The sequence below is a fragment of the Hyperolius riggenbachi genome, chromosome 10, assembly GCF_040937935.1.
Source record: "Hyperolius riggenbachi isolate aHypRig1 chromosome 10, aHypRig1.pri, whole genome shotgun sequence".
NCBI lineage: Eukaryota > Metazoa > Chordata > Amphibia > Anura > Hyperoliidae > Hyperolius > Hyperolius riggenbachi.
In genome coordinates this window covers 275,936,752-275,951,235 of record NC_090655.1, presented here as the reverse complement: position 1 = coordinate 275,951,235, position 14,484 = coordinate 275,936,752, and the positions used below count along the sequence as shown (strand labels likewise).

Here is a 14,484-nt window from a genome sequence, read left to right as displayed (position 1 = left end):
AAACTCAAAAGCAATCCCTTTCCAGACATTATTGTGACTAAATTGAATGAGATGCTAGATGAGGGGGTTCTAACAGGAGCAATTAATGCAGAGGAGTATGCATATATGAACATAGAACATTATGCTGTTCCAGTATTATACTTAACCCCCAAGATTCATAAAAAAAAATGACACTCTACCTCCGGGAAGACCTATTGGGCTTGATTCACAAAGTTTAGGCATGATAAGTTTAGGTGTGATAAGTTTAGGCATGATAAGTATAGCACAAACTGGGTTAGCACCGCAGTGCACAGCTGATCAAAATTTTAGCGCTAGCAAAGTCTGGTGCACTTTGCATAGAGTTTAATGGCACTTCTTTGCGTGCGGGACTTTGCGCGCGATCTAAACTTATCTAAACTTGTCACACCTAAACTGGCTTTTCACCAGCGTGGTGCAATGGTTATCACGTCTAAAGTCTCTAACTGGATTAGCACCGCTTTGTGAATCGAGCCCATTGTGTCAGCTGTAGGGGGGCCGCTGGAACATTGTTCAATCTTCCTTGACAAATGTTTGAAGGGACTTGTGGCTGAACTCCCCTCCTATGCTAAAGATACAGGAGATGTAATAAAATGAATTGATGGTTTTGAGGTACAAGATACTGATATATTAGTAGGTATCGATGTTGAAGGACTACACACGTCCATACCACATGAAATCGGTATTGCAGCTGTACACTTTTTCCTGCGAGAGGTTGGTGGAATGCCCCTGTTGAGAATCCAATTCATTGTAGAGCTGCTTGAATTTATTTTGCAGTACAATTGTTTCAGTTTTTTCAGGGATTATTACCGCTAGATCAGGGGCAAATCAATGGGGGCGGCGTGCGCCCCGGCCTATGCCTGCCTGCACCTGGGACTCTGACAGTGGTTTTATTACTGAGTTCAGTTTTGCCCCTTTTCTATAATTGATTTAAACATTTACATGGCATGCTAACTTGATGTGCAATAGTACTATCATAGAGCCTTGAGTTGATTCCTCCGGTTTCAAGTAGTATACAGCAGTACCCATTTTTTGTTTAATATGAGAACTGAATATGATAGAAGTATTGAATCTAGTGTTGAATCTAAGCTAGGTATGTCTGAAGCCCTAAGAATGTGTGACTGTAAGGGTGTAAGTCCAGTAGATTTAGAAAGTAATGAACTGCCCCATTAATATCAGAATAAAATAAATTCTATGGGCCAAGCAGCAATTGTGTCTTTTGGAGTAATAGCTATACTGATTATGTGCTTGAAAGAAGCGCAATCTAAATAATGCTGCAGTAGAAGTGCCATAAATGAACATTGATTTCTAAAGAATGTAAGTTCAACTGCAGTTAGTGAAATATCCACAAGATGGCGATGGAATAATGCGACCTTATGAACACATGAACTATGGACTTTTGACTGCACACAAGTCTTCCACAAGATGGAGACACGTCGCACCAGTTTGATACACTATAAAGATGGACTCAGAAACCACCGCCTACTGATCACATGATCGATACGCATGGTGAAGGCGTCCTCACTCCATGCACCGACGGTCCACAGGCCCTGCCTAAGCCTACGACGGAGCCTGGCGCCGGCTGACCATATGGAAGGATCAGGGGCGTAATTAAGAGCCCCCGGGCCCCCCTGCAGAAAATGTGAGAGGGCCCCCCTCCCCTCCGCCCCCCCTCCCCCTAGGGCCCGCTCGTGGCTGTTTTGGGGGGCTGGAGGGGTAGCACCATGAGGGGAAAGCTATGGCCACACTCGGCGGGGAGGGGGTCCTCCCCCTCCTTCACCTCGGGCTTTCCCCTCTGTGCTCCCCTCCAGCTTCTAGCTATAGAAATGCAGCGAGCGGAGCAGCGGCAGCGGCAGGCAAACATACCTTCCGTGCATCCGGACTCTTCTCGCTCTAGTGACTGAAGCGACTTCATGTTTTATACAGGAAGTCGCGTCAGTCACTAGAGCGAGAAGTGTCCGCGCTGGAACGCACCGAAGATGTGTTTGCCTGCCGCTCCGCTCGCTGCATTTCTATAGCTAGAAGCTGGAGGGGAGCACAGAGGCGAAAGCCCAAGGTGAGAGAGGGGGAGGACCTTCCCCTCTCCCCGCCGAGTGTGGCCATAGCTTTCCCCTCATGGTGCGACCCCTCCAGCCCCCCAAATCGGCCACGAGCGGGCCCTAGGGGAGGGCCCGGGCCCCCCCGTGGGCGCATGGGCTGCATCCCCTATTGTTACGCGCATGGGAAGGATACATGCAAGAAGGGCAGTGTGGATAATGCTAGTCATAACAGCTACACGTGTGCACACGTCCTCGCCTGTTTCCACAAAGACACTTGAGGGATTCCCATATTGCGGCTGATTACTGAAGCAAGTAGCTGTATGACAAAAGTCTCTGGAACATACAGTAGCAGCACACCTCCATACCAGCAGCAGGATGTCTAACAGCCATGGATTTACCTCCTGAGTGGTGAGAGCCTCAGTGAAGCAACATCCTGTGATTGTTACACAATATTATAGTCACAACACTGTGCAAGTATTGGATAATCTGTGGAACTGTGACCAGCTGTACCAGCTTATTGCTCTATGCCCTATAGTACATACAGGATCTGAGTATGTGGAATACATCTGGTTGAGGACTTTGCTCTCCCTCACAGTACCTTTGGCAGTTACCTATCTATGATTATAGCAGCATATTGATGCTTTTGACACAGTAGATCATCCCCTACTCCTCCAGTCCCTCCAGTCCATGGGCATTCACGATCTTGCCCTGTCCTGGCTTTCATCCTACCTCTCCAACCGCTCCTTCACGACCGCCTTCAATGAGTCCTCATCCACCCCCAACCACCTCTCGGTGGGAGTCCCCCAAGGTTCGGTCCTTGGCCCCCTACTGTTCACCCTATACACATCCTCCATTGGCAAGGTTATCTCCTCCATGGGTTTTAACTATCATCTGTATGCAGATGACACCCAGATCTGCATCCACACCCCTGACATATCCACCACTACCATGGACAAGGTCTCCTCCTGCCTATCAGCCATCTCCTCCTGGATGTCCGCTAAGTTCCTGAAACTAAATCTAGACAAAACTGAATTTATGATCTTCCCACCCCGGCCATCCACGAACCTCCCAGATGTGCATGTCACTGTTAACCACACTACCATTCGCCCTACCTCTCAAGCCCGCTGTCTGGGTGTCACCCTGGACTCCGCACTCTCCTTCACTTCCCACATCCAAAACCTCACTAAGTCCTGCAACTTCCACCTTCGTAACATCTGTAAGATTCGCCCTTTCCTGACCTCTGCCACCACCAAACTCCTCATCCATGCCCTCATAATTTCCCGCCTTGACTACTGCAATGCCCTGCTGTCTGGTCTCCCTATGACCCGAATAGCCCCACTGCAGTCCATCATGAATGCGGCAGCCAGAATTATCCACTGCTCCCATCGCTCCACCATGGCGGATCCCCTCCTTGAATCCCTCCACTGGCTTCCTATCCAGTCCAGAATCAGATTCAAGATACTGTGTCTGACCTACAAATCTGTCCACAAAACCTGTCCAACCTACATTTCCGATCTTACTCAGAGGTACACACCTAGCCGCTCACTCCGCTCTTCCAATGAACTTCGCCTAACCGCCCCCCGCATCACCCAGTCCCATGCACGCCTCCAGGACTTCTCAAGAGCTGCTCCAACACTATGGAACGCCCTACCTTCACCCATTAGGGCAGCCCCCTCCTTCAACATCTTCAAGAAAGCCCTCAAAACTCACCTTTTCACTCTGGCCTACTACTCCTCACAAGTGCTCTAAACCCACAGCTGAACTCTGGTCTCCTACCTCTCGTGTCCCTACCTCTCCCTTTAGATTGTAAGCCTTTGGGCAGGGTCCTCCTCCTTTTGTGTCCAACCTGATCATGCACCTCCATTACTGTGCACCCATGCTATGCATCTTATTGAACCTAACTTGCCTAATCTCCATGCTCCATCCAGTGACTGACTAAGCATTACCTTGTATTCATACTGTGCTGCGTGATCTGGTCTTTCTTGTATTCAGGTATTGTCATTTTGCTGTATGTCACCCCTAAATATTGTATGTATCCCTATTTATTGTCCAGCGCTGCGTAATATGTTGGCGCTTTATAAATACAATAAATAAATAAATAAAGTGATGGGATCCCATGTGTGAATGGCGTGATTGCAGTGTGCTATTTGTGTGAGCCCAGCCGGCTGTGAAAGTTTCCATCTTCTTATGAGTGATTTTATGATTTTAAAGTGACACGTTAGTGACAATAGAGTGCTTTCTATTTTTGAATAAAGCTTTTTGGGTCAATTTGAAGCAGAGCCTGATTCCATTTGTGTTTAGGAGAGCCCAATGAACAATACTTGGTCTTGCTCTTTTTTACTACCGCAAAGCTATTGTCCTGAATTGGAAATCACCAGATCCACCATCCATTCAGCAATGGAAATGCCCAGTCAATAATTCTCTACCTCTTTATAGAGTCACATACATTGCTAAAGGATTGCTGCAAAAATGTATGGAAGCCTTGGATTGATAAATCCGAACCCAATTGATCGTACTGTATGTACAATCTGTATGTTAACTCTGCATTTTATACCCAATGTTTCTATGGTGCAGTCTGGGAGGGAGGGGGGGGGGGGTAGTAGTGTTGGCTGGTTGAGGGGGGTGATGGTCTTCTTTTGTTGGGACAGGCTTGTCCCACACCTTTGGTTAGATTGTTGTGTTATTTTTCTTTATCTACGGATGCCTCCTCTCCTGCGTGTGGAGAGAGCTGCATCTGTGCATGTTTTGTATTTGACTAAAAGCAAATAAAAATAATTTTATTTAAAAAAAAAAGGGGTAGATTCATGAAATTGTGGGATTACCACACATACTGAGAGGAAGATGATCTATACTGTGCCCAGCAGGGACATATCTGTTAGTCAGTTTAATAAGGCTATTGAATATCTAATGTTTATCACTTACCTGTGTTCATCTCTCCAATAATGTCTTCCTCCTTAGATGCTCTCATCACGTCCCCCTCCTCCATAGACTGCTGATCACTCCTCACATACGTCTCTTCTTCTTCCTCTTTACTTGTCCCCATCATGTCCCCCTCCTCCATAGACTGCTGATCACTCCTCACATATGTCTCTTCTTCCTCTTTACTTGTCCTCATCATGTCACCCTCCTCCATAGTCTGCAGATTACGTCTCACATACGTCTCTTCTTCCTCTTTACTTGTCCCCATCATGTCACCTTCCTCCAGAGACTGCTGATCACTCCTCACATATGTCTCTTCTTCTTCCTCTTTATGTGTCCCCATCACGTCCCCCTCCTCCAGAGACTGCTGATCACTCCTCACATACGTCTCTTCTTCTTCCTCTTTACTTGTCCCCATCTTGTCATCCTCCTCCAGAGACTGCTGATCACTCCTCACATACGTCTCTTCTTCCTCTTTACTTGTCCTCATCATGTCACCCTCCTCCAGAGACTGCTGGTCACTCCTCACATACGTCTCCTCTTCTTCTTCCTCTTTATGTGTCCCCATCATGTCACCCTCCTCCATACACTGCTGATCACTGCTCACATTTGTCTCCTCTTCTTCCACTTTATGTGTCCCCATCATGTCACCCTCCTCCAGAGACTGCTGATCACTCCTCACATAGGTATCTTCTTCTTCCTCTTTATGTGTCCCCATCATGTCTCCCTCCTCCATAGACTGCTGATCACTCCTCACATAGGTCTCTTCTTCTTCCTCTTTATATGTCCTCATCATGTCACTCTCCTCCATAGACTGCTGATCACTCCTCACATACGCCTCTTCTTCCTCTTTATTTTTCCCCATCATGTCCCCCTCCTCCATAGACTGCTGATCACTCCTCACATACGTCTCTTCTTCCTCTTTACTTGTCCTCATCATGTCACCCTCCTCCAGAGACTGCTGGTCACTCCTCACATACGTCTCCTCTTCTTCTTCCTCTTTATGTGTCCCCATCATGTCACCCTCCTCCATACACTGCTGATCACTGCTCACATTTGTCTCCTCTTCTTCCACTTTATGTGTCCCCATCATGTCACCCTCCTCCAGAGACTGCTGATCACTCCTCACATAGGTATCTTCTTCTTCCTCTTTATGTGTCCCCATCATGTCTCCCTCCTCCATAGACTGCTGATCACTCCTCACATACGTCTCTTCTTCCTCTTTACTTGTCCTCATCATGTCACCCTCCTCCATAGACTGCTGATCACTCCTCACATACGCCTCTTCTTCCTCTTTATTTTTCCCCATCATGTCCCCCTCCTCCATAGACTGCTGATCACTCCTCACATAGGTCTCTTCTTCTTCCTCTTTATATGTCCTCATCATGTCACCCTCCTCCATAGACTGCTGAACACCCCTCACATATGTATCTTCTTCCTCTTTACTTGTCCTCATCATGTCACCCTCCTCCGTAGACTGCTGATCACTCCTCACATATGTCTCTTCTTCTTCCTCTTTATATGTACTCATCATGTCACCCTCCTCCATAGACTGCTGATCACTCCTCACATACGTCTCTTCTTCTTCCTCTTTAACCACAACACTTACATGTACCAGTTCTCCACCCTAATCACACAAAATAAGAAGCACTTTATAATGTGAGCACAGATAACAGCAGAGACAACAGGAAACAATGTCACATAGTTTGGGGTCTCTAATGACACTCAGTTCCACCTACCTGATAATATTGGGGGGTGGGGGGATCTTCCTGTAGACAACCCCAGGAATAAAGAGGACCTGTACACCTCTCTGGTGGGTTTCTGTTACTGGATCCATCTGTAGGAAACACACACAATGACTGTAGGAAACACTGAACACTGAATACTATGGGCTGAATTAACCACATTGAAAAGTAAAAATTACAGACTAGCGAGGTAAATTACCGGCTTCTGCAGTAAATACATAAAAAATTTCACTAAAATTACAGCATCATGCACGTATATAAATTTGTTTATTAATTGCCTTGGCTACATAACTTAGGTCACAACACATTTAAAACCAAACACATTTAAAAACACTACCCGGCCAGGAGCGCTAGCTTTCTTAAATAAGGGACCAGACCCGCAATTCAGTGCAGCATGATCGCCCAGCCTCGGCCTATGCAAAAAATGCTGCACTACGCGGGTCAATTAGGTCCTCTGATCACTCCTCACATTCGTCTCTTCTTCTTCCTCTTTATGTACGTGCATGAGACAGCAATCATAGTCATTTTTGTTAGAGGTAGGATTATAGTATATAGTTGCTGGCTCCTTATATAGTGGCATGATATTTATGAGGTGGCTCTCCGGGACCAGTAAATTTCGAATAAAATTACAGCATTCGGTAAAACAAATGAAATGTGCAGTATTTAACCCCTAGCTGACCACGCCATGCCAATTGGCGTAAAGTCCAGGGGTCGGGGTTTTGTAGGAGATCGCGTGCGCCAATGCGTGCACATCTCCGCCTGAATGACGGAGCTACGCTCCGCCATCAGTGTCCCAGCTGTGATCGCCACTAGGTGACTGTTAGATGGCAAAGTTGCTGTCTATTTACATTGTACAGCGCTGCGATCTACGGCAGTGCTGTATTGGGGACAGTCATGTAACACAGCTGTCCCCCTGGAAGACACAGAAGCAATCGGCTGTTATAGGCTGATGCCTATGACAGCCAATCACTGTGATTGGCTGGTAGGGGGAGGGAGTTCCGGGTATTAAAAAAAAAAGATGAAAAATAGCAATATTTATTTTTAAACATACAAATATATAAAAAAACATGCCGGCAGGGATCAGAAGCCATCAACATAAAGTTTTGTTGGTGGGCAGAAATCAGCATGTGGTCAAATTGACAGACAAGGGAGAAAGCCAATAGGAAGAGCCACCTGGTCCTGCTACTCACCTAATTTGATCAGATGCACTACCGGGTGGGTTATCAGAAAGATAAACAAAATAGAACAGCAGGAGACATTTACAGAGGCTGCCCTGTATCCCTTTAGCCATGCAGATCTATATACTGGTACACAGAAGAGGCCCTTTAGTGGCATGCATACACATCTAAAGGGATGCAGGAAGCCCTTTACTCTCTAGTAAGCTGTCACACAGGAATGGGTTATGCAGACACTTGTAGGAGAGAACCTCAGCTTGCTGCAGAGACCTCCTCCACAACTGTATGACTTCTGCATTACCAATAAAAACAAAACAGAGGACACCAAGAGCCCAATAGTGCAATATTGTCTGGTAAGCTCAATATATAATGTAATGTCAAAGGTTCTTATACTCACAAAGGTGGGTTACCATCAGGTAACCACTTGACAGGCAGGTGGGGAGTATTAGTACCTGACCCCACTCAGGTATAAAAGTCGCTCTCTGTAGATAGGAAAATGGGGAAAGAACGCCTCCACACCTCTGTCAGAGGCGCTCACACGCTTTATGGACCTGAACCAGTTTTATATGCTCCTGTACTGCCTGATGAAGCGGGACTGTTGACCGCGAAATGTGTTGCGATTTTATGGAGCTGTGAATAAATTGTATATTTTTGACTCTGCATTTGTGTATATGTCCACTACCAGAGGGAGGTAAGTCCACCTCGACTTCCCTCTTTTTATCATTTTTAGAACATTGTTTTACTCTGCTTGGCACCTGTGTTAGTACATATTACAGCACTTCTGCATTACCGAGCAGGTCTTAGTGAATTGAAGCAACATTTCTCAGTAAATTACCTATTACTGCATGTGTGACAATCTTGGTGCACTTGGAAAAAAAAGTCTACAATACAGAATGTGGTATTTTACTAAGCTCTTTTTTTTGCTAATCAGCCCTTAGTGAATTGAGGTCATTGTCTATTTGTGTTTATCAGATGAGAGGATCTAGGAGGACCCCATGCACTGCTTCCTCCAGTACAAGAAATAAAGAATCTCCTCTTACCCGGTGATGTGAGGGGCGGCTGATTCTCCATCATAACGTCCTTGTAGAGGTCCTGGTGTCCTTCTATATACTGCCACTCCTCCATGGAGAAATAGACGGTGACTTCCTGACATCTCATAGGAACCTGACACATGCAATGATACAGTCACCGCCCAGACACACCCCTTGCTGTTACTGAATAATGTCCCATAATTCCCAGTACCGCTCACCTCTCCTGTCAGCAGCTCCATCATCTTCCTGGTGATTTCCAGAATCTTCTGCTTGTTGTGTCCCTCAGATATCAGGGAGTGAGGTGGGGGCACCGTGATGGTCACATGATCACCAGACTTCACCGAAGAATAACTCTGTATAGAGAGATCAACAATAATATCACATGACCTCCCAGAATCCTCCTCATCACTCCAGTCAGATGTATGTTTGATGAATAGAGATAATAGTGATGTCATGTGACCTCCCAGAATCCTCCTCACCTCTCCAGTCAGCAGACAGATGATCTCCAGGGTGAGGTTGAATATCCTCTCAGTCATGTGACTCTGGTCCTCGTCCATCCTCAGTGATGTGGTCATGTGATCTGTACAGGATGCTGCTGCCTTTGGATAGATAACAAGGGGAGGATAATCTAGGTTATACGGCTGTCAGTGGTGAAACTACCAATACAGGATCCCCCCCAGCACTCCCCATTGCTGTCACTTGTGGGTGGTGGGGCCATGCAGAGTATTGCAGGAAAGCATAATAAGCAGGTTTATAGCTACCATATGAAGCAAAGTTTTCCGCACTCCTTCAATGTATTAAAAATCCATATCTTTGTTTGATCATACTTATCAGGGGCAACAGCGGTACATGGCAGCACAAGAGCTGACCCTCCTGGATCCTTATTCGTAGCTGTGACTAATGACCCAGGAGGGTCAAAAACATGCCAGCTCTTATGCTGCCATGTACCACTACTGTACCTGTTAATGATGATCAAACAAATTTATGGATTTTTAATGCAATGGAGTGTGGACAAATTTGCTTCATATGGTCGCTAGCAGTGGTGCTCATCACAAGCTCGAGATCACGGGTGAACACGAGCTTTTTTGCCGATCACGAGGTCATAATTGGAACCAGTGTTCAGCTCTTGATCACAAATGCCGGTCACAAATGCCCTTGTGATTGCACTCGTGACCTGACTCGTGATCACGGTAACCAGGGAAATGACGTCATATGACATCGTTGGGCCAATCAGAGGGCCCCCAGTCAAGGCCCTAGCAACCAATCAGAGGAGGGGAGCTTCTGCCCTCCCGTCCTCTATATAAGGCAGTGGTTATCTTGAGTATCTCCTCCTTGCTTGTGACTCTGTGGTACTGAGAGCATCTCCAGTGCTATTGTCGGTCTGAGGAAGTGCTTTACTGTTGTAAACCCAGCGTTTTGCATATTTAACACATTTTCAACACATTTATTGTATTGCTGTATAGTTAGATAGTGATTTGAGTGTGTTAGTCAGTGTAGTGTATATACTGTATACAGTGCTAGGCTAGCTTACCTGAGATCTGTGCAGGCCAGGCCTGCTAGGTAACCTAGTAGCCTGTAGGTAGGTTAGGGATTAGTTCTTGATTATTTATCAGTTACTGCGTTAGTTTAGTGTTAGACTTAGACTAGCATACAGTCAGTAGCATCGGTCTCTCAGTCTTACTGTGATTCTGCAGCTGCTGTCTGTTGTGTGAGTGTGTGACAGTCAGACAGTCTTAGTGTCACTCAATGGTCACTGTCACTCTCTTTTCTTGTGTCACTAGTGTTCTGTTCATTACCAGAGTCAGTTTAGTTTAGTTAGTGACGGACTAGACTTTGTTACTTATTTTTACTTGTTGTAGTAGATTAGTAGTTCACTGTCACTGACCGTTCCGTGTACATGTAGTGCATTGAGCTACTCAGTTCATTACTATATTTGTGTATTTGTTCATAAAAACAAAGAAAAAACACATTTACATTTGTCCAATTGTCACCACCCATCAGAGCTCAGTTAAGTCCAAGCAGGGCCCTAAGCAGAGAAGTCTGTCTGGGCCCCCTCCTGAGGAAGATACCTTAGTAGAGAAAAGACTGAATAATCCTGAGGCTTCTCCTGTCCTCTTCCCTCCACTGATTCAGCACTGGGACTCTGAGCCTATTTGACAAGGGCTTGTTGATGAAGTTTGCGTGGCCATTTTTTCATTCATGTACGAGCGTGGCCGCACTGCACAGCCGCAAGACAGCGTATCACAGAGCCGCTCATACATATCTTTTTCTGCTGTGCACTAGCAGCACCCTGCAGGTGCGCTCATTCACAGACGGAAGGGGTTGACATTTAGGGCGGACTTTAGCATTAGGCTCCAGGAAGCTCTTAACGGAAATCCTAACTGACTTAAAGGGGAACTGTCACGAAAATCTTAAAATTTAAAACACATACAGATAAGGAAACAAGAGTTTGCTTTCTTAAAACAGAAAGAATTTGCGATAATTCAGGTTGGAGTGAGCTTGAGATGTCTCCCAGTGCATCACTGCGGAATATATGCAAATTATGCAAATTACAATGGTTAATTTGCATATATTCAGCAGTGATGCACTGGGAGGCATCTCAAGCTCACTCAAACCTCAATTATTGAAAATTGTTTCTGTTTTAAGAAAGCAAACTCTTGTTTACTTAGTATTTTAGTAAGGGGGCTTTTAGGACCATTGTAGCCCCTCACACACTCCAATGAGTTCTGGGTCACCATGAGCTTGCTGGTTAGTCTGTATATACAGATAAGAAGTACATTTCTTCCAGAGTAAAATGAGCCATAAATGACTTCTCTCGTATGTTGCTGTCACTTACAGTAAGTAGTCGAAATCTGACATTGCCAACAGGTTTTGGGTTAGTCCATCCCTCCATAGGGGATTCTTAGCATGGCCTTTATTCTCGATAAAGACATTCCCTGATAAAGATTTATACAAAGATGCTGGCCAGCCTCCCTGCTCGCTGTACACTATTTTGGCAGTTGGACGGAGCAACTGCCATTCACTAAGTGCTTTTAAAAATAAAGAAAACTCTAAGAACCCCCCCTATGAGAAGATGGGCTAGTCCAAAACCTGTTGGTAATGTCAGATTTCTGCTACTTACAATAAGTGACAGCAACATAGGAGAGAAGTCATTTATGGCTCATTTTACTCTGGAAGAAATGTACTTCTTATTTGTATGTGTTTTATATTTTAAGATTTTTGTGACAGATCCTCTTTAAAGTTCAGTTTTACCTACCTGGGGCTTCTTCCAGCACCCTGTAGTCCTTCAGGTACCTCGCTGTGCTCCCAATGCGTTCTGCTGCTGTGTCCTTCCACAAGCTGGTTGACTGAGCCCTGTCACAGTGCGTATGCATGGCCTGGGCAGCGTGTCTCCCTGATCATGCTCCTGTGGCCAGGAGCATTCTGTGCTTGCACAATTCATAAAACGTGCAACTGTGCATGCACGGAATGCTCCCGGCCATGGTAGGGCGATCGACAAGATCCACGGGCAGGGCTATGCATGTGCAGGAGCAGGAGCCCATGACAGGTCTCAGTCAGACAGCTTACAGAGGGGCTCCTCAGAAGACAGTAACATTTAGGGGAGGGGGGGTTAAAGTACAACTACAATAATGGCTGTTTAAAACCAAAGCCACTTTTCATCCATTTTCCAGTCACTGCTGCCTCTGGTGTGAAACAGTCCTAAACAGACAGCAAAGCACTGCAGCCACTGTAAATACCTTCAGAAGCTAAACAGAGAAAGGTATCAGTAGCTGCCTTTCCCAGAGGCTCGCACTATCGCTTCTCCCCTCTGCTAAATCTAACTTGTATATAAGTATCAGGGTTGTGTACATCAGTACCAGGGGGGCATTGCTGCAACAAATAATCCGACTGCTGGCAACATTTAGTGGATGTGTTTTCTGCTGCACCCACATAAGCACCAGAGAAGAAATGAATATGTTTTAAACAACTGGAGGGTGACTGACAATGTCATTATCACTCAGTAGAATGCCATAAAGAGTATACTTCTCACAGCTCTGAGTCCCTGCACTGCCAGACAGTTCCGAGCAGCAGCCTGACCCCAGAAGTGTGCTCCATCCTTATCTGCCTCCTGTGGAATCTGACTCCCATTCATTCTGCCCTGGCTGACCTTCTGACTCCAGGGACACCCAGCACGTGGGGAGAGGAGAGAGCCACTGGCAGGTCTGTGGCTGGTCCGCCGCCAGCCACGGGGAGCTCAGATCTGGGGGAGGGAGCAGACAGGTGCGTTGCAGATGCACAGTGCTTTGTGCCCATTTTTGGCCAGGGTCGACGGGCCATTCAGGAGAGGCAAGCAGAGTCTGTCGTGGATCACATTGGAAGTATTGTCTCGCACTCACTAATGGATCAAACCTACTGTCTTTAAGGGGAGTGCGACAGCTGAAAAGAGGCATGACACCCTCTATGCAGTATTCAACAAGTTGAATACTTGATTAGAGTCTGTCATGGAGCTGATGGCGGAGCAGCAGGCCACCAGTTCGACGCAGACATCCAGTTTGACCACCAGCACTCCTGTGAGCAGCAGCAGACGCCCCCCTGCTTGAGGTCACGTCGACCCTAGCGCCCAGCCAGCTCTCACTGGATGAAAGCCTCCTCTTCAGTCCAGCGTCCGAGGGCACCTTATGGGCTGTTGTACAGAAGATGCTGAGGCCTCACGGCCAGGAGGGTTTGAGAGTGGAGAAGCATGAGCCAGGGGATGTTGGGGCTGAAGAGGTGGTTGGGGAAGAGGAGTTTTAGGAGGAGGATAATGAGGTGTTGGACTTTCCCTATGAGCCACTAGCACAGTTCTCCCCCCAAGTCAGCTCGGAGGAGGAGGCTGTGGCAGAGAGGTGCAGCATGGTGACCAGGGGCAGGGCCAGCAGTGGGTGCTGTACCCACTACTTCAGCCACCACCACCACCAAGCAACCCCAAACCAGTGGGAGACAGCAGGCAGTGCTTCCAGCCCTAGGGGGTGTTCACATCCCCAGTCTTGGAGTACTTCCATGTTTCCACCCTGGATGAGAGTTTTGTAAAATCCCTCTGAGCAGAGGTCATAATCCTTCCAGGATGGGTACCTCCAGCCTCCAAGCACACTTGAAGAGTCAGCACCGGACTCAGTTTGAAGAGTTCAAGAGCCTGAAGGGAGCTGGTGGATATGTGCGTTCTTCAGCAGCAGCATTGCGCCCTACTGCTCATTCAGCAGCAGCAGCAGGCGTGCGTAAACGCATTGCTCCCTTCAGACCTCCCACCACCGACATTGAGACTGGTGAGGGCAGCCAGTCAGTGGCCTCCTCTGCTCCCTCCACTGCTCCCTCCTCTGCTTCCCATGCAGGCAAGCATCAGACCCTGCTCAGCGACACCTTTCCGGGTGTGACCAAGGCACTGCCTCCTGGCCACTGGCACATCCAGATGCTGAACAGGTTTCTCGCCCAGGCCATGTGCTCCCAGCTCCTGCCATACTCCCTTTTGCAGGAGGCTAGTTACATGTGTGCACTCCTGCAGTATGGGATCCCAGAGTGACGAATCCCCAGCCGCCAATACTTC

The 14,484-nt window shown here is 46.9% G+C and overlaps 1 protein-coding gene across 1 annotated transcript in view; it reads right to left on the bottom strand.

Annotated features, from left to right (window-relative positions):
• The window catches only part of LOC137537226 (uncharacterized), a 136,089-nt gene that overhangs the window by 53,291 nt on the left and 68,314 nt on the right, over positions 1-14,484 (bottom strand). The window contains 3 exon segments of the mRNA XM_068259324.1: positions 4,977-6,600; positions 6,713-6,810; positions 8,934-9,057. Coding sequence (XP_068115425.1) covers positions 4,977-6,600; positions 6,713-6,810; positions 8,934-9,057 — 1,846 coding nt within the window.